This window comes from Cricetulus griseus (genome assembly GCF_003668045.3).
Source record: "Cricetulus griseus strain 17A/GY chromosome 1 unlocalized genomic scaffold, alternate assembly CriGri-PICRH-1.0 chr1_1, whole genome shotgun sequence".
Classification (NCBI taxonomy): Eukaryota; Metazoa; Chordata; class Mammalia; order Rodentia; family Cricetidae; genus Cricetulus; species Cricetulus griseus.
This window is the reverse complement of record NW_023276807.1, coordinates 271925610-271946194: the sequence shown is the minus strand read 5'-3', so window position 1 is coordinate 271946194 and position 20585 is coordinate 271925610. Positions and strand designations below refer to the sequence as shown.

The following is a 20585-nucleotide window of genomic DNA, read 5'->3' as shown; positions in this document are numbered from 1 at the left end:
TTAGACTAGACTGCACAGTTTTCAAATCCTTCTGCTCAGCTTTTTGCTCCCAATTCTCACTGCAGATGTGGTTAGAAGCAGGCAGGGGGTGGGGGGGGCAGGTTTCATCCGGAGTGCCATGCTACATTGAAATTTCCTCCACCAAATTAATTAGTTACTTTTTTCTTTTGTTTTTGTTTGAATTAGAAACAAGATTGTTTCACATGTAATCCCAGTTCCCTCTCCCTCCCGTCCTCCCCTACCACCCTCCCAACTAAAACCCTGCCTATCACATATCCTTTCTGTTTCCCCTGGATGGTGAGGCCTTCCATAGGGTGTCATCTGAGTCTATTGTATCCTTTGGGATAGGGCCTAGGCTCACCCCCGTGTGTCTTAGCTCAGGGATTATCCCTCTATGTGGAATGGGCTCCCAAAGTCCACACCTAGATAGGGATAAGTGCTGAACTATACTACAGGAGGTCCCGTAGATTTCTGAGGTTTCCTCACTGAAACCCATGTTCCTGGGGTCTGGATCAGTCCCATGCTATTATCCCAGCTATCAGTCTGGGGACCAAGAGTTCCCCAACATTCAGGTCAGCTGTTTCTGTGGATGTCACCAGCCTGGTCTGGACTCCTTTGCTCATCACTAGTCCTCTGCAACTGGATTCCAATTCAGTTCGGTGTTTAGCTGACGGTGTCTGCTTCTACTTTCACCAGCTGATGGATGAAGGCTATAAGATGGCATATAATTCAGTCATCAATCTCATTATCAGGGGAGGGCATTTAAGGTAGCCTCTTCTCTGCTGCTTAGATTGTTAGCTGATGTCATCTTTGTAGATCTCCAGACATTTCTCTAGTGCCTGATTTCTCTGTAAACCTATAATGTCTCCCTCTATTATGGTATCTCCATTCTTGTTTTGTTCAGTTCTTCCCCTGACTCAACCTTTCTGCTCGCTCATGTCCTCCTCACCCCTCCTCTTCTCCCCTTCTCATTATCCTAGCTCCCTCCCCCCTCTTCCCATGCTCCCAATTTGCTCAGGAGATCTTGTCCCTTTCCCCTTCTCCAGGGGACCATGTATGTCTCTCTTAGGGTCCTCCTTGTTTCCTAGCTTCTCTGGCAGTGTGGATTGTAGGCTGGTAATCCTTTACTCTATGTCTAAAATCCACATATGAGTGAGTACATACCATGTTTGCGTTTTTGTGATTGGGTTACCTCGCTCAGAATGGTTTCTTCTAGTTCCACCCATTTTCCTGCAAATTTCAAGATTCCATTTTTTTTTCCACTGAGTAGTACTCCATTGTGTAAATGTACCACATTTTCTCTATCCATTCTTCAGTTAAGGGGCATCTAGGCTGCTTCCAGTTTCTGGCTATTACAAATAGTGCTGCTATGAACATCATTGAACAGATGTCCTTGTTGTATGAATGTGTTTTTTTTGGGTATATGCCTAAGAGTGGAATTGCTGGATCTTGTGGTAGACTGATACCCATTTTCTTGAGGAGTCACCATACTGATTTCCAAAGTGGCTGTACAAGTTGGCACTCCCACCAGCAATGGAGAAGTGTTCCCCTTTCTCCACATCCTCTCCAGCATAAACTGTCATTGGTGTTTTTGATTTTAGCCATTCTGATAGGAGTAAGATGGTATCTCAGAGTTGTTTTGATTGCATTTCCCTGATGGCTAAGGATGTTGAACATTTTCTTATGTGTCTTTCAGCCATTTTAGATTCCTCTATTGAGCATTGTCTATTTAGTTCTATACCCTCTGTCAGATGTGGGGTTGGTGAATATCTTTTCCCATTCTGTCGGCTGCTGTTTTGTCTTGCTGACTGTGTTCTTTGCCTTACAGAAGCTTCTCAGTTTCAGGAGGTCCCATTTATTAATTGTTGATCTCACTGTCTGTGCTACTGGTGTAATGTTCAGGAAGCGGTCAGTCTGTTTATATGGTTGATTACATTGATGGATTTTCGTATGTTGAACCATCCTTGCATCCCTGGGATGAAGCCTACTTGATCGTGGTGGATGATTTCTCTGATGTGTTCTTGGATTCGATTTGCCAGTATTTTATTGAGAATTTTTGCATCAATGTTCATGAGGGATACTGGTCTGTAGTTCTCATTCTTAGTTGTGTCTTTGTGTGGGTTGGGTATCAAGGTTATTGAAACCTCGGAAAAAGACTTTGGCAATGACCCTTCTGCTTCTATTGTGTGGAATACTTTGAGGAGAATTGGTATTAGCTGTTCCCTGAATTTCTGGTAGAATTATGCACTGAAGCCATCTGGCCCTGGGCTTTTTTTAGTTGGGAGACTTCTGATGATTGCTTCTATTTCATTGAGGGTTATAGGTCTATTTAAGTTGTTTATCTGTTCTTGATTTAATTTATGAAATCTGTTCATAAAATTGTCCATTTCCTTTAGATTTTCAAATTTTGAGGAATACAGGTTTTTGAAGTATGACCTGATGATTCTCTGATTTCCTCTGTGTCTGTTGTTATGTCCTCCTTTTCATTCCTGATTTTATTGATTTGCATGTTCACTTTCTGTTGTTTGGCAAGTTTGGATAAAGGTTTGTCTATCTTGTTGATTTTCTTGAAGAACTAACTCTTCGTTATATTGATTCTTTGTATTGTTCCCCTAGTTTCCATTTTATTGATTCCAGTCCTCAATTTGATTATTTCCTGGCATCTGCTCCTCTGGGGTGTATTGGCTTCTTTGTGTTTCAAAGCTTTCAGTTGTGCTGTTAATTCTCTAGTGTGATTATTCTCCTGTTTCTTCATGTGGGCACTTAGCGCTATGAACTTTCCTCTTAGCACTGCTTTCAAAGTGTCCCATAAGTTTGGGTATGTTGTGTCCGAATTCTCATTGAATTCTAGGAAATCTTTAATTTTTTTATTTCTTCCTTGACCCAGGAATTGGGTGTTACTTAATTTCCATGAGTTGGTAGGTTTTTCTGCAATTTGTGTTGTTTTTGAATTCTAACTTTAAAGCATGGTGGTCTGATAAGACACAGGGGGTTATTTCAATTTTTTGTACCTGTTGAGGTTTGCTATGTTGCCAAGTATGTGGACGATTTTAGAGATGGTTCCATGTGGCACTGAGAAAAAGGTAAATTGTTTTGTATTTGGATGGAATGTTCTATAGATATCTGTTAAGTCCAATTGCGCCATAAACTTCTATTAGTTCCTTTGTTTCTTTGTTAAGTTTCTGTCTGGTGTTCCTGTCTAGTAGTAAGAGTGGGATGTTGAAGTCTCCCCCATAAGTGTGTGTGGTTTTACGTGTGATTTGAGTTTTAGTAATATTTCTTTTACAAACTTGATGCCTTTGTATTTGGAGCATAAATGTTCAGAATTGAGACTTCATCCTGATGGATTTCTCCTTTGATGAGTAGTAAGTGACCTCCTTCATCTCTTTTGATTGATTTTAGTTTAAAGTCTAATTTGTTGCATATTTGGATTGCTACACCCGCTTGTTTCTTGGGTCCATTTGATTGGAAAAATCTTTCCCCAACCTTTAATTCTTAGGTACCATTTGTCTTTGAAGTTGAGGTGTGTTTCTTGTATGCAGCAGAAGGATGGATTCTGTCTTCTTATCCATTCTGCTAATCTGTGTCTTTTTATAGGTGAGTTAAGACCATTAATGTTGATGGATATTAATGACCATTGATTGTTCATTCTTGTTTGTTTTTGATTTGGTGGTGGTGGTGGTGGTGGTGGTGGTGAAATTATGTGTGGGATTCTATCCCTTTTTCCTTTTGGCTGTTGGTAAAGTGGGATTATATATTGCCTATATTTTTCTGGTTGTAGTTAACTTCCTTGGGTTGCAGTTTGTATTGTTTGAATCTAGTTTTGTCATGGAATATCTTGTTTTCTCCATCTATATTGAGAGCTTTGCTGGGTATAGTAGTCTGGGCTGGCATCCGTGGTCTCTTAGTGTAGGTAGAATATCTTTCCAGAACCTTCTGGCTTTCAGAGTTTCCATGGAAAAGTCAGGTGTAATTCTGATAGGTTTGCCTTTATATGTTACTTGACCTTTTTCCTTTGCTGCTCTTAATATTTTTCTTTATTCTGTATGTTTAGTGTTTTGATTATTATGTGTTGAGGAGACCTTTTTGTTTTAGTTTTTTTTTTTTTTTTAGTTCAGTGTTCTGTAGCCTTCTTGTTCTTTCATTGGCATGTCTTTCTTTAAGTTGGGAAAGTTTTCTTCTATGATTTTGTTGAATATGTTTTCTGTGCCTTTGAGTTGGATTTCTTCACCTTCTTCTATACCTATTATTCTTAGGTTTGGTCTTTCCACAGTATCCCGTATTTCCTGGATATTTTGTGTTAGGGATTTGTTGGACTTAAGATTTTCTTTGGTTGATGAATCTATTTCTCCAAGTGTATCTTCAACTCCTGAGGTTCTCTCTTTCATCTCTTGTATTCTGTTGGTTATGCTTGCATCTGTAGTTCCTGATCGTTTACCCAGCTTTTCTATTTCCAGCATTCCCTCAGATTGTGCTTTCTTTATCGTCTCTATTTCAGTTTTTAGGTCTTGAACTGTTTCCTTGAGAGATTTGTTGATATCTTGTATTTTTTTTTTTGGTTTGTTTTTTCTTCTATTTCTTTAAGGGATTTTCTCATGTCCTCTTTGAGGTCCTCTATCATTTTCATGCCGATATTTTTAAGGTCATTCTCTTCTGCTTCATCTGCATTGTGATGTTCAGGTCTTACTGGTGTATGGTTTCTAGTCTCTGGTGGTGTCATATTGGGTTTTCTGTTGTTGAATGTGCTTTTACATTGTCCTCTTCTCATCCTTTCTTCTGGATGGTGTAGCAGGAGTCTCTTCCTCTCCTGGTGGGTGTGGCACCAAGGTTCCCTTCTTGTAGATGCAAAAAGTTCCAATACTCTGATGTCTGTCCTCTTCTCGTGGATGGAGGTGGCACTGTTACTGCGGCCTTGGCAGTTTTCTGGATGTGTTGGGTCCTGCCGCTGAGTTCGGGTCTGATGAGCAGACCCCTGGTGTCAGGTGTTTCCAAGCAGGACTGCAGAACCAGAACTGGAAACAGCCCCTGCCTGCCTGGGCTGGTGGATATGACGCGGAACTGTTACCAGGGCCTTGGCAGTTTCTGGGTGAGTTGGATTCCGCCGAGTTCATATCTGATGAGTAAACCCTTGGCATCAGGTGTCCCCGAGCAGGGCCGCAGAACCTAATTAGTTACTTTTAAACTTAGCTTCAAAGTCTTAAGACTTGGAAAAAGAATTCGTACAAATTTTCTCCCAAAATCTAACAATTCCTTTGAGCCTGATTTCCAGCAGTCCCTCGAAGCCTGGCCTTCACTGGACTCCTCCGGGCATTCTGATCTGCACATCCTCCAGAAGCTCCGTTAAGCTCTACATACATAATTCCAGGCTTTCTCCAACCCACTTCTCCAGACTTCCAAGTTCTTCTCATAGCCCAGCTCCACACACTCAGGATGTAGTTATAGCAATGACACTACTTTTAGTGCTAAATAGCTGATTTTTGTAATTGTGACCAGACACATGATAGAAACGCTTAGAGAAGGACAGGGCTAATGTGGCCCTGTTCTAAAGGTCTAGCCATGTGCCTGTGCAAGAACATGTGTGACAGACAGAAGCAGAGGATAAGTCGGGGGTGGGGGGTGGGGCAGGGACAAGAGTCCCCAAATACCTGCTCCTTCCAGTTAGATTTCACACCCTAAAATTTCTAGAATCCATAGAAACTGCCACGAACTAGGTACTGAAGCTGTAATGCATGAGCTTGCATTGAAATGTCACATTAAACCATAACATTGTGCTTTCTACCCCAGTCCCCACTGTCTCATTTCATGACATCTGAAAACATGGGTACCCAGAGCAACTCTATGGGTGTGGGCTGACCTGTGTGTGTGTGTGTGTGTGTGTGTGTGTGTGTGTGTGTGTGTGTGTTATGTTTGTGCATATGGGTATGTATGTATACATACTTACTTAGAGAGTTACATCATGTGAACAGGCCGGTGAGTTTAGCAGAAGCCTGCTAAAAACTTGAGCATTTTCACCTGACACACTCAGGCTAGATTTCTGAAATCCCTCGGTGACCTTCTAGGTAAGATGACTGTGTGCATCTCTGCCTGCTTTCCAGCTAGCCCAAAGGAGTTACTTTTGATGCCAATTGTCGTCAATGAGATGTCACCTCCATTCCACAGACTGATGCCCTGTCTCTATAGTGATGAGATGTCACCTCCATTCCACAGACTGACGCCCTGTCTCTATAGTGATGAGATGTCACCTCCATTCCACAGACTGACGCCCTGTCTCTATAGTGATGAGATGTCACCTCCATTCCACAGACTGACGCCCTGTCTCTATAGTGATGAGATGTCACCTCCATTCCACAGACTGACGCCCTGTCTCTATAGTGATGAGATGTCACCTCCATTCCACAGACTGAGGCCCTGTCTCTATAGTGATGAGATGTCACCTCCATCCCATAGACTGATGCCCTGTCTCTATAGTGATGAGATGTCACCTCCATTCCATAGACTGACGCTCTGTCTCTATAGTGTAATGAGATGTCACCTCCATTCCACAGACTGACACCCTATCTCTGCAGTGATGAGGTGCCCTCATACCTCTCTGACATCTTGTGTCAACAGGGTTATTTTGGTATCCTCAGACCACAGAGGTTTTTCTGACATTTACACGTCACCCAGTACTAATCTGGTTCGTGATGTCAGATACCAAATTTGCCATTCAGTTTCCTAAGGTCACTCTCTCCTCCCATGGGGCCTTTTATAGTGAGCTTGTTGCCCACCTCCTCCAGTTCCTATCAGCTTGAGTGGCAAGGGTTGGGGGCATGTGGGACACAAGTCATCGGAGGGGAAAAGCCTCCCTGATGTAAGCACTCTGATTAGTTATTTTCAGCCTTGGGTTCCAATGACAGCTTTAGGTGGTTCTTTGCAATTATTTCTGGTTGAGGAGCACTGTCTCTGGGGCAGTCAGTAGATGGGTGATTTCACTCTCCTGTCGTGTGTTGTGTGTGGACATGCTGCCAGAGCTTCTAAACACTGGACTGCTCTCTCTCCAATCTTGTCACCCTAAGTACCTCAGACACAGCTGCAGATCACTTGTGTTTCTGTGCCTGGCCAGGAGTGGGTCTGTATGCTGTGGACAGGCAGCAGTTTCAGGGGCTGGTAAGTTGTGACCCTGAGCTGACAGAGGTGGGAGCCCTTGGGTCTGGAATGCCAAGCTGCCTAGTAAGCAGTGTCTGGCACAAGAATGACGGCTTTCTTTGTGTGACATCTCCCACCCTTTCTCAGACATGAACAACCACGTGTCCACCAGTGCTGGTTTCACAACTGAGCCAGGCTTTTCACAGGTCTTCACTGAAGAGTGTTCTCCTGCTCAAGGTGAGCAGGAAGCTTGGTGCTTGAGACTCTGTGGTCAGCCACCAAGTACCTCTGACCAGAGTTGGCTTCCATAGTTATATATTTTTCAGGGCTGAGAAGACAAGTGTATCTAGTGCTTTCACTGATGATAAGCCTGGAATAGGCTTAGCAGAGAGCCCTTTAAGGACCTGCCCCATGGAGCTACAGTAAAGGGGGTGGGTGGCAATCCACCTGTTATCTGGTTTCCCTGACAGGTAATGACCTCACCAACTGTCTGGGGCCAGGTCAATCTTCTCCCACCCAGAGGAGCCCAGCATGGGTTAGATGAGGGCTGAAGGAGTGGTCAGGCTCAGTGAGGTGAGTGCCTTGAGGAACTGATGGGCAAAATAGAGAAGGCATAAAGACACCCACAACTCTTTAAAGGGCATGCTGTGATGCATGCATTTTCCAACTGAGACAGAGCCACCAACGGATGCACACTGCATCCCAGTCACTACCACACACCAGGCCGATAGCAATCTGTATAGAAACTTACAAGACGGCCCATGGGGGTTTCTGAAAAGCCTTCCCTCCAATCTTTGCTGCGTCTCACAGCCCACTGGGTACCTTCCTCTTGCTCTGGCACTACAGAAGGCACTGTCTAAAACCACTGCAAAGTACCAGCTTACGTGCAGTGAAGGTTCTAGTCCAAATTCGAACACACCCTCTCCTCAGCTTCGTTTAGAATGCATCCACAGGTGACTAATGCCCAACTCAGCTGTCTGTCTGTCTGTCTGTCTGTCTGTCTGTCTGTCTGTCTATCTATCTATCTATCTACCTATCTATCTATCTTCTAATTCCATCCATCCATCCTCTACCTACTTACCTACCATATTTTTGAGACAAGGTTTCAATACATAGCCCTGGCTGGTCTGAAACTGTATAGTCCAAGTTGACCTCAACCTTGTAGCAATCCTGTGCCTCAGCCTCCAGAGTGCAGGGGTTATAGGTACAAGGGACCACACCAGCTCCTTTTCAGCCTTTCACAACTATTTATTCGCAGACATTAAAGTTCCCCAAGTGGAACATCGGATGCTTATTTTCTGCAGCTGAGGTGAGGGCAACAGAATCTACACGGTACCGAGGAAGCCTCCTTTCTCCTCCTCCCTGGGTTGGGTGTGCATTTGTGCCCAGTCCCCTCCTACCAAGAGCAGACTGTGACTCTGGTCAGCTGCCTTCTATCACAGACCTACTCAGTCTCCTGTGACATGAGGCAGCCTTGTGGCTAGCTGACCCAAGGAAGCAAACACAGATAGGAACTACAGCCAGCAAAGGGCACTGTCACTGTCAGCTGACAACAGGTAGACTGTACTTTTCCCTCCCACAGGTTCTTCAGAAAACAGCCCACACTGTGAGGGGGAAACCTACACACAGATACAATTCTTTCCTAGTTTTTCCTTTTTAAAAAACACCTTTTTTCCAAATAACTCTGATAACCTGTTCACATTTCCCTATCTCAGGATAATTTTTTTTTACTCCAAGAAATTACCAAAATGGTACTTCAGTTCTCCAATCCCAGCTCACCTCCTGTGCTACAAGTCAAAGGGACAGACACACATTCCAACGGCTCACAGCAACACCTTCAATGATAACTGCTTGGTTTGCTCAGCAAAGACTGTGGTTTTCTTTAACTTCCCTTTAGTTAAGAGTGTCAAAAACAAATGGTGTTTTGGGTTTTTAACTTCCCAAATTCTGATGCTTACAGGTCGAGATGCCCACCGGATAGCGGCCCCACCCGGTACACAGCTGGGCGCCCCTCTGTGTTCACTCCCATGCAAACCCTGATGTGACAAGCAGGGCCAGGACTGCCCTGTCTCTCCGTTATAAGCAGCGTTTGTTACCTGCTGGTGCCAGCTCCCCTCCCCCAGTGCTGCGGCCGATAGTCCTCTTCGGCGTGCAGCTCTTGTTCTTCCTAATCGGTACACAGGGGGTCTCCCGTTATTTATATCCCTGCCAGAGCCCCCTGTCTTTGACTTAGCACACTGCAGGTCCACAGGAAAGGGCAAGCTCCATGCCAGGTGGTAATTGCAGGCTGACTAAAATGAAGGCAGACATTACTAGGAAAGGAAGTGCAAATTCACCTATTGTCAGCTTTGGTTTCAGCATGTTTAACTCATTTTGGGGGTGTTACCTGAGAGGGTCTGAGTCTAATTTGAAATTTTCTTTCCTCCTTTGGTTTATAAACAAATAAACAAAAAACAAGTAAATATGACAAAATTTCACTATTTGTCAATTAAAATCTTATTTAGGGTCCAAGATTATTACATTTATTATTTATGTGCATGTGCCATGGTGTATGTGTAGGAGTTAGAGAACAATTTGTGGGAGTCAGTCTTCGCCTCCCACCATATGAGTCTCAGGGAGCAAACTGAGGTCATTGGGCATGGGGATAAGCTCCTTTACCATACACTGATTTTAGGATGAGTGTGGTATCACAGTGTACCTGGTCAGGCAAGAGGATGGTGAGGACTGCACTCGTGAGTTCACAGCAGCCAGGGCCACCCAGGGGCACAAAGTCCAGGACAGTGGCGGAGGGGCTCACAAATCTCCAGCCCAGCTGAGGAGCTGCTGGCAGTTAATGGTTGCTAGGGAAGAAAGTAATTTTTCCCTGGTGGTGCAGCCATCAGTCTAGTGCCGATGCTCCAGCAAATAAACTCCACCCCATGCTTGTGCAAGCAGCCTTCATCAAGCTCAGTGGATCATTAAAAAAGAACAAAACAGAGGGCATGGGACCTCAAGGACAAGATCCAAGTACATTATGTACATGTACAAAACTACCAAAGAATAAATAGAAACGATTAGAAAGAAAACAGGGGGAGGGAGTGGGAAGAGAAAGCAATCCTTAAGGTAGACATTCTAGCACATTTGGTTACAAGAAAGAGATTTGAGAAACTCTGTGCTTTGGCAGATTCTCATATATGTATAAAAAGAAAGCTCTCCTCTAGGCAACCCTGGTGAGCCTCTCTCTGCAGCAGATGTCACCATCCATCCCTCAGCATCTGTGTAGCTACAACAGGGCTGCTTTCCACTGTCATGGGTCCCATAGCTACCCTGCAATAGGCAGGCATGCCAGTGTCTTTGAACTTGACTTGGGGTGCAGTTCTCATCAGGGCAGGAAGCAGCCAGGCCCTCTAGAGACGTGTGCAGCCTTGTCTCTAGACCAGGGCTTGAGTTTTTCTGATGTTCCCCTCTGAATGTCTGCCTAAAGAAGGCAGGTGTGACACCCTCTTGTGCCTTGGCTTCTTGGGGTCACCTTTAGATACCCAGTGATGTGTGGCTCTGGCTTCACCCTAGCCTCTCCCATGAATGCCTCTTTTGGGTACAGAAAAGGAAGCTGGGTGATGAGCAGGCAGAGGAGCCATGGTCTACTCACTGAAAACAGGGTGGATTCTGAAAAACTTGGGATCTCCAAAACCAACAAAAGTAACAGAGGCAGTAGAGATGGCTTGCATCTATGACTGAATGCCAACTTGTGACACATTTTCTTGGAATATTTGGCTTACAAAGTCCATGGGATGCAGTTCCCATTAACTAGGTTTTCTTGTAGGACTCTCACTAAAATTCCTGAACTCCGTGTATAGTAGAAAAACAAAACTTTTACATTTTTCTGGATTTAGAAAGTTACTGCTGCCGGGCATTGGTGGCACACACCTTTAATCCCAGCACTTGGGAGGCAGAGGCAGGCGGATCTCTGTGAGTTCGAGGCCAGCCTGGTCTCCAGAGTGAGTTCCAGGACAGCCTCCAAAGCTACAGAGAAACCCTGTCTCAAAAAATAAAACAAAACAAAACAAAACAAAAAACCAGTTACTGCTTTGTTTTTGTTTTTTGAGACAGGGCTTCTTTATGTGTTACTGTTTCTTTGATGTATTAAAGTTAGAGGAGTCAAGGGTTAGAAAAATGGTTCGGTGGTTAACAGTGTACACTGCTCTAAACAGAGGACTGGAGTTTGATTCACAGCCCACTCACTGTAAGGCTCACAACCACCTCTGGCCTCTGCAGACCCAACACGCATACACGTAATACATCACAGGTCACAGGACTCAGGTGAGGCTGCAGTTCAGTGTGGAGTGTTTGCTTCACATGCTCCAGGGTCTGGGATTTACCCTCAGTGCTGTGGAAGCAAACAGCATGGGACCCTAACACTTAAAAAAGATACAAATGTATTTAACTGAAAAATTAGGGATAAAAAGTTTAATCACATTTAAATATGTTAACATTTCTGATAGTCACCAGCATTAGTAAGTTGATTGAGACCACACATAAATCACAGCTCTCTGAACTTAATTGTGAGCCTCTAGGAGTCTTTTTTTCTAAGATGGGGCCTCACTGGGCAGCCCTGGCCAGCCTGGAACCTGCTGTGTAGATCCTGCTGGGTTCAAACTCATGGAGATCCACCAGCGCTGGGGTTAAAGGTCTGCACCACCACACCCAACCAAGAACACCTTTTCACTCTTTTATAGTAACATGCCAAGAGTGTGCATTGCAGTTATGGGCTGCAAGAACTCTGATGGTCCGCACCTGATCAGGAACACCAAAACACAAGATTCAGGAAGCAAGTGAGAAAGAGAAAGGGGGCGGGGAGGAGTGTGCATCCTCTCACGACAGACAACAGTGAGGGAGAGTTCACAGCTCCTGCACGCTCTATCCTTGGCACTGTCCTTCTGGGAGGATCAAGGAAACATCACTCATTAGGGGAAAAACCCTACGGAACAGTGACACATTTTCACATTCCCCTGCTTCTCCTTTTGACATCTTTTCTTCTTCCTCTGCCCAAACTGCCAAAACCAAGCAGTGGCTCAGCTGTAAACACTGGAGACGTCCACAGGCTGCCCTGGGAAGACTGTGACTCACTGCTGCATAAGGTGAGCAGTCACACAGCACAATTCTGGTGTTTGTTTTCACCAAGACAGACAACTGTCACTTTCTAATCTGTCATTGCAACAGTCTCACATTTTAGCAAATTACTGAGACTTTTCTTCCTCATCTCTGGGATGATATCTGCCTAGGAATTTTATTTATTTATTTATTTATTTATTTATTTATTTATTTATTTATTTATTTATTTATTTATTTGAGACAGGGTTTCTCTATAGACCAGGATGGTCTCAAACTCAGAGATCCACCTCCCCCTCTCTCTGGAGTGTTGGGGTCAAAGGCGTGAGCCACCGCCACCACCGCCCAGAGAGTAATTTTGAAGAAGGGCAAATGAACTATATGCTGGTCAGACGCGCTGCGTGGCTCTAATCGTGGCACTAGAAAGCAAAAGCAGCAGGATCATGCATTGAGACCAGCCTGGGCTTCAAAGTGAGGCCCTGTCTGAAAATAAAATAAGCAAATAAAAAGGAACTCTGGTTGCACATCTGGTCCTTTGCTGCCCAAAACTAAAATGTTAGTGAAATACAAGCCTGAGGCAAGAAGTTGCCGGGCAAAGGGGCTGACTGACTACCAACAGCTGACGTCGTCAGGCACATGGACAGGTTTCTGGCAAAAGCACTGACTCAGGCCTCAGGCAGGGAGGCAGGAGGAGCCTGCTCATGGCTCTTCTGAGGCACAGAGTATGGAGGGACAGTTTTGTAGCACAGGCTGAGGACAAATGGCTAGTTAGTGTAGCCAGCCGTGGAAACCTGCCTTTCCCAGGCAGGGGGAAATTTCAAGTGTTAACACTGCAGTGTTTTGGACTTTATTTCATCTGAAATAATTTCAAACGTGAAACTTCAGAAGATCCCTAAGGACCCAGAGTCAGCAGCTGTGGTTTTGTCAAGTGGCTTCATCACCTCCCAAGCTAGAGCCTGGTTCCCAGCCACTGCCAGGGGAGCTTGAAAAGCTGGAATCTGACACCGATACCCTCATGAAGCCTAGAGTCTACTTCATCAACCGATTAACAAAAATGGCCTTTCACTCACTGCAAGATCATTTTCTACAACGTCCAGCCCAGGTCACAGCCTTGCTGAGGAGGAGCAGCTTCCTCATGTCCTCTCACCTGAGCAGTCTGTGGCATTCTTATTCTTGAAGAATGCAGGTTAGGTATGTTAGAGAGGTCTCGCAGGCTGTGCGAAGCTCTGTGTTTTGAGTCCTGGTTCAGGGTATAAATACAATGCCTCTTTGTTCCATTATTGATAATGTTAATTTTGGTAACTGGGTGGTGCCCAATTTCTTTACTGTATGGTTATTATTTTCCTCATGTAATTAATAAGTATCTTACTGATGGGGAGATGCTGTGAGAGTGTAGAAAGGCACAGTTCTTCATATACTGTGCCTTTTCGTTAAACTAATGCTTACTCTGGCAGCTGCGAAACTGCATTGTCTTTTTAGGAAAACACTGTCTGGTCTCCTATACAGAACTGTGCCCCTTTTATCTACACATTTCTTGTAACATTTATGTCTCTCACAGTCTCAGGCATCTGAACACCTTGGTTCCCACTGTCTGGGGAGGCTTGGGTGGTGAAGCCTTGCTGGAGGAAGTGCGTTACTGAGGGTGGCTTAGACATTAAGACTCACTTCACTTCCAGTTTGCTTTCTGTGCTTCCTGCTTGTGTCTGAAGAGGCGAGACCTCAGCTTCCTGTTCCTGCTGCTGTTATGCCTCTCTGACAAACTAGACTCATCGCTCTGGAACCATAAGCACAAATAAATTCTCTCTTCTATACTGTGTCCTGACCGTGGCTTTTATCACAGCAACAGGAAGTAACCGTCAGTATGAACTCGTGGGCCCTGTTCCCAGTGGATTACACGCTGTGACTATTCTCATGTGGAGGCTTAAAGTGAAGCCGCCAATATGGCCAGTGGGATCCTTCAGCTGCCATCAGCCATAGAGCACTGCCTTACTAGCGAGCACAGATGTTCTAGGGTTCTCTCATCTCCACCCTGCATGGGATCTACCAGGGGGGACATTGGAACAGTAGGTGTGCTTGTCACTACTGGGACATTATTGCTTCTGAGCCTTTTCATCAAAAACAAGGGCACATGTATTCATTGGGATACAGTTGGGTCCTATTTCTTTTCAATTTTATGATAGTTCACATTTTTGTTTATTTACTTCTTGAACACATAAACAATTAACACGATTTAAAATCTTAAAAGTCAAAACCACACAAAGGTGCTGTTCTCTCCCAATCTTCTACTCCTCTCCCAACCCTCTGTAAGGAGTCAACTTCATCCATTTCTATTTTTTATTCTGTTCTGGTGATGAGATCTTGTTATGTGACCCAAGCTGTTCTGGAATTCAAGATCCTTTTGCCTTAGCCTCCTATATACCATGATTACAGGTGTGTACTACCACACTGGCTTATGGGTGTATGTGCATGTGCATGCACACAGGCATATGTCCTTGCAGAGGTCAACCTTGGGGACCCTTTCTCAGATGCTGTCCACTTTGGTTTTTGAGATGAGAGCACCTTTTTCTGAGACCTGAGTCTTGCTGATTAGGCTAGTCTGGATTGCCTAAGCAAGCCCCTGGTCTTCCTATTTCTGCCTTTCCAGGACAGAGATTAGCAGAGTTGTCATTTTTATACTCTGGGCCTCAGATAAGCACTTTACCAACTATCTCTATAGCCCCCAAACCAAGCTTTGATTTCCTGTTGACCCAAACTGCTTCAAGCCTGCAGTAAGAATCAGACCGAGTACAGCTGTCACGGGTTACCTGCTCCTCAGAAACTTGCAGGGGAGGGGACACTCGCTCTTCAGACCGAGGACCATCTTGATAGTTGATATTTCGTCGCTGACGTAAAGGGGGGAAAAGCCGATTCCAATTGATCATTCCTCCCTATAAAAGAGCAACGAAGGGTCATCAGGAAAGGGACAGAGTGCTCCACACCTCGCAGAGCCTCCCCAAAGGCTCACAGCTCCAGCTGGGAAACCAAATGCTGCACCAATCTGCTGTACTGTGATACAAACCCCAAATTCCCCAACACCCTCAACCAAGAGGATAAAACTGGGCCTGCTATAGACACAGAGGAGAGACGTGTTCTGTGCAACTGGCCACACTAGATCTGACATCAGCCTCCCTGACCCTGTCCCAACAGTGGCTATGGCTACATTTTGGGAGCTCAAGGATTTGCAGGATATACTGGAGAAGGACATGGAAGAGGAAGCAAGAAGAAAACCAAGGTTCCTCCAACAGCCGTATAGGATGCCGCTTCTCCCTGTCCTATTTATTTATTTATTTATTTATTTATTTATTTATTTATTTATTTATTATGTATTCAACATTCTGCTTCCATGTATATCTGCTCACCAGATCTCATAACGGATGAGCCACCATGTGGTTGCTGGGAATTGAACTCAGGACCTCTGGAAGAGCAGTCAGCGCTCTTCTGAGCTATCTCTCCAGCCCCTTCTCCCTGTCTTCTATGTATTTAGTCCTGAGCATCTCTGGTGGGAGACCTCAGACTGTAATAACGCCTACATCCAACAACAAGCTAGAGAGAGCAAAGGGCAAAAGGTCCACAAGTTAGGATCAATAACTTACTGAGCATTTGGCTCTGTGGATGCCAAAGATAGATGATAAAGCCACTTCTGGCTTCACATCTGAAGAAAAATGCATGGCACAATGCTGTCTAAAATGCCTGGTTTCAGCTGTGTGCAGATCTTGGAATTTACTAATTTTAAAATGTCTATTTCTAGACTGTGAAAGTCTGAAAATCTTAATCCTTATGGAGACCTAAAACACTTAAGGAAAATACTTAACATTGGCTGACTAATAGGAGGAAATGGAAATCCCAAGACACCAGAAACAAGTAGACATGGACAGACAGAGCAGAAGCAAGCTGGGATGTAGTCAGCCAGCCAGCCAGCCAAATGGAAAGACCAAGAAATCAGAGGCAGCCAGACTGTTTAATAAACAGGACTGGACAATGGCCAAAGACACGAAAAGGTTAGACTTCTGCCTCAGATGGTACGTGAAATACATTCCACAGATTAATAACTAGAACATGGGAAGCTAGAGTGTTAGAACTTTTACAAGAGGATACTTTCGTGTCATTGTGACAGGAAAAAGATTTCTCAGACAAAAATATGAAAAAGATGGCTAAAAATTAATTATATTACCACTAAGAACTTATACTAAAAGCTCAGCTATTGTTGGCAAACAAAATAGAGTTAAAAGACAAACTACATTTTAAAAGAAAATGTTCTGCCGGGCGGTGGTTGTGCACGTCTTTAATCCCAGCACCTGGGAGGCAAAGACAGACAGATCTCTGTGAATTTGAGGCCAGCTTGGTCTACAGAGTGAGCTCCAGGGTAGCCAAGGTTAGACAGAGAAACCCTGTCTTGAAAAACAAAAATAAAATAATAAAATGTTCACAACATGTAACAGACAAGAGCATTTACTTATATTAAAAACTAATGAGAAAATGACAAGAGATAAGTAGAGAGTGTACATAAATGGACATTTATAACAGAGGAAGCCTCAAGTCAACAAATACCTGCTCTTGGGGAAACGCAAATAAGAACAGTAAGGTATGTCATACCAACGGACAAAATAAAAAGTTCAGCGCCTCCGTTTATGGGGTGATTAAAGTGAATGTGAACTCTACAGGCTGCTCATGGCAGCACATATCAGGGAGCAACGTCTCAGGGTCTGGGCAGTCTTTTCCAGGCTAGCATCTCCCAGCTCCCTCTCTGGGTGATAGTGAGGGCTGAAAAGGTCCTTTGGAGAATGTTCTGTGATGCAACAACAATGACAGTAACCCCACTCCACCTTGCCCCTGAGCCGGCCTGTAATACAGAAGAGAACCTAGAAAGAGGGCTCCAGGAGCTCTCAGCTGCCAGGCGTTTTGCACCTAGGGTTAACAGGAAGCACTTCCTTTACACACACCTCACAAAAGTAGAAGGAAAGAGCTATTTTATAAAATACTAGTTGTTAATTGTCAAGGTGATTTTTAAAGGAAGTTTCTTGTGAAAATGAACAACTGTTTCTTTCCTGGGCTGAGCAATGGTGACTATTTCTAGAATCTTAAGAAGAAGCTGTGTGAACAGGTGTTCGTGCTCTCCAGACCGTGATGTGTTCTAGATGTGGCTAGAACAGAGGAGCACACTGTGGCCAGGGCATGCATGGCTTCATGAGCCAGGCACATGGTCTTACCCTGGTATTCATGGAGTTGATTTTTTTTTTTTTTTTTTTTTTGCAGGAAGACAAAATACCCAGAAACAGAAAAACCAAACACATTGACTTCTGGCATTTATGAGGGAAGCCATGAAGCCATAGCCAAAGGTCTAGACAAGCACTGGGTGGACCTCTAACCTCGGCCAGAACATAGACGGAGCTCAAAGATGTGATGCTGGGGCTGAACCCAAGGAGGGGAGGAGCACAGGTGTTTTACCAGGTGCTCAGAGACAGAGCAGGACCAAGTCGTGTCAAGAGCAGTCTCCAGAGCTACAATGCCTGGGTCCAGACCCCAGCTCTGCCTCTGCCCATGGGACCCTGACTGTCAGTTTCCTCCACTGTACAATGGGAACCATGCCTCGGGCTCACAGGGGTCTGAAGGTGTGATGAGAACTCTCTACAGGTAAGCACTTAAGACAGCCTGAGAGCTTCTTCTCCCTCAAACACAGGGATCACAGTGAAACACTACCCCTCTGCAGTTTGCTGTGGACCCTGGAGGCCTGAGAGACGGATGGACGGATCTGCACACCCCCTCCTCACTGCTGCTGTGCCAGCACAGCGTTATGCAGTGCGGCTGGAGCTGCTTCCTTAGCCAAGTGGGTGCTCTCAAAGATTGTCCTGAAGAGTAAAACGGTGGCCTCTGGGGCAACGTTATACCTGTCATTCTCAGTTTGTGCTGTTTGGAACACTCATTATCAGTCGGCCAGGAGTGAAATTCAGTACTCACACACCGAGCTACCTGCACTGTGCTGTCCGCCGACCACTGTGCTTGAAGACTCCTACAAAGACCAAGCGGTTAGCACCAAAATGTGACATGAAGGGCTAGAGAGAGGCTCAGAGACTGAGAGTTCATAGTGTTTATTCTTTCAGTGGTCTGGAATTTGGTTCTCAGCACCCACATCAGGCAGCTCAGTACCACCTGTAACTCTCACCCCAGGGAATCAGATCCCCTCTTCTGGTGCCCTAGAGATAGACGGATGAGAAAGAGACAGAGACAGAGACAGAGAAAGGGAGAGAGAGAGAGAGAGAGAGAGAGAGAGAGAGAGAGAGAGAGAGAGGGAGGGAGGGAGGGAGGGAGGGAGGGGGAGAGAGAGAGAGAGAGGGAAGGAGGGAGGGGGAGAGACAGACAGAGAGAGAGAGAGAGAGAGAGAGAGAGAGAGAGAGAGAGAGAGACAGAATTATCCAGTGTTTACGATATACCTGCTAATACTTTGTGCAGTGGAGCTAGAAAGAGGATTAAGATGATGTTCATGCCTGGTAAAAGTTCAAATCTGGTCTGCAAATCACTAAGTGCATCTTCCTTTTCCAGTGGAACCTCCTTAGTTGTGTCCCGTCTAACCTTCAGCTGTGCTGGGATCCACTGGGCACTCTTCAATCACAGCTTTCTCTCTGGGCTCTGGCGATATCAGACTTCTGTATTTCCAGCCCCATGTTCCCTTCTTCCCATGTCCTTCAAACAGGGTCCCCTAAGGCTGTGTTTCAGAGGCTTCTTTTTCCCAGTTCCATTGGCTAGCTCTCAGCTACCTACAGGGCTCTGGACACCATGCCTGTGGTGAGGTCTCTGGTCGAGATACTGAGCCGCATAACTACAGAACCAGGTGTCCTGGAAACACTTCCACCTAAAGCACATCCCAAACCTGTCTCCAATGCCATTTTTTGTCCCATGTCCCAACCGGAGAGTGATGTCCACATCTGCCCACAGCATGAACAGCTCTCCAGGCTTCGTCTCCTTCTGATACTGTACTGCTTTGTGTCAGACCACTTTCCAGGGCAGGGCAGAGACACAAGTTTTACTGTGTCCTTCCTCCATTTAAAAACACTTACTAATGAACAACATGCGTTAATTCCTAACTTTTTTTTTCATGGTATTTGTGTGTGCATATACGTGCATTTGTGGGCACACACCACAGCACAAATGTGGAGGTCAGAGAGCAAACAGGACTAGATTTTCTTCTTCTACCACGTGGGCTGTAGAGAACTGGATTCAGGTCATCGGGCTCAGTGGCAAGGGCCTGAACCTGCTGAGCCATTCCACAAGCCCCAATTGCGCTCTCTCTCTCTCTCTCTCTCTCTCTCTCTCTCTCTCTCTCACACACACACACACACACACACAGAGAGAGAGAGAGAGAGAGAGAGAGAGAGAGAGAGAGAGAGAGAATGAGATAACTATATTTCCCAAATGAGAAAAAGAATTAATGAGAGCAGTGCACTGTTTTCTGTGTTGCAAACCTTTTAATATTTGGCAGAACAGAATGAAGACAGCGGCATCCTTGTATCTGCGTGTGTATCAATTCTATTCTACTTGGTTTTTGAAGCAAGGAAGATAAATAGAAATTACAAGGCAGCACATACAAAGTCTTTCCAAATACCACAAGGACCACACTCTCACTACCAACAGGTCCCCAGTGCTCTCACAACAATCAAAATGTTTCCCAATGGCTTTAGTAGTCTTTCTTACCATCTCTGCTCCCACTGGGGAACCTGTGACCACTCCCCATGAGCAGGGTTAGATATCTCACTGTACTGTCAGCTCTCTATACATTTCAGCTGCACAATGACGGGCCTGACGCTCACACAGGCTCTACGGGACTCCATTCTGTCCTGTGTAGACCTGGCACAGTTACATACTGGGGATGAGTTACCCACTGCATGGATGAGGACCGGAGAGATACAGAGCAAAGCACACAGCTGAGCTATGTTACTCGGGCTTTCTGAGGAGATATGGAGTTAGTTATAACTAACCTGTAAGACTAGGTGGTAGGCTAATGAAGCCGTGGGGCGGGAGGAAGCTCACTAAAGAGGCTGAAATATGCCTCAGGGACAGAGGGACCTACCTATCCTCTCACACAGAAACAGAGGTGGGAGGCTGTGGAGGTGAAGAGAGTCCACAGGGCCGCTCCTCAGGTCACAGGGCTAACTGTGATTCTCTGTGCTGTTTTCACAGCTCTGGGGGAACTGCAGCTTGCTGAACTTCATTTATTAGCGTGCAGCATGCTGTCTGTCCTGGGAGGTGAACAGGGTGAACTGTGACAGATCCAACTATTTCCTACTATTTCCCAAAAGAGCTCATCTGAGCTGACAAATGCGCATTACCAACTGAGCAGG

General features: G+C 45.1%; 1 protein-coding gene across 4 annotated transcripts in view; it reads right to left on the bottom strand.

Annotated features, from left to right (window-relative positions):
• Positions 1–20585, bottom strand: part of Ubac2 (UBA domain containing 2) — a 175748-nt gene that overhangs the window by 3471 nt on the left and 151692 nt on the right. For all 4 annotated transcript variants that reach the window (XR_004772224.1, XM_035452115.1, XM_035452114.1 and 1 more), the window contains one exon: positions 15018–15140. Coding sequence is in view for 3 of the 4 variants with exons in the window: in XM_035452115.1 (XP_035308006.1) it covers positions 15018–15140 (123 nt within the window). In the remaining variant the exon portion in view is untranslated. The remainder of the gene's footprint in view (positions 1–15017; positions 15141–20585) is intronic.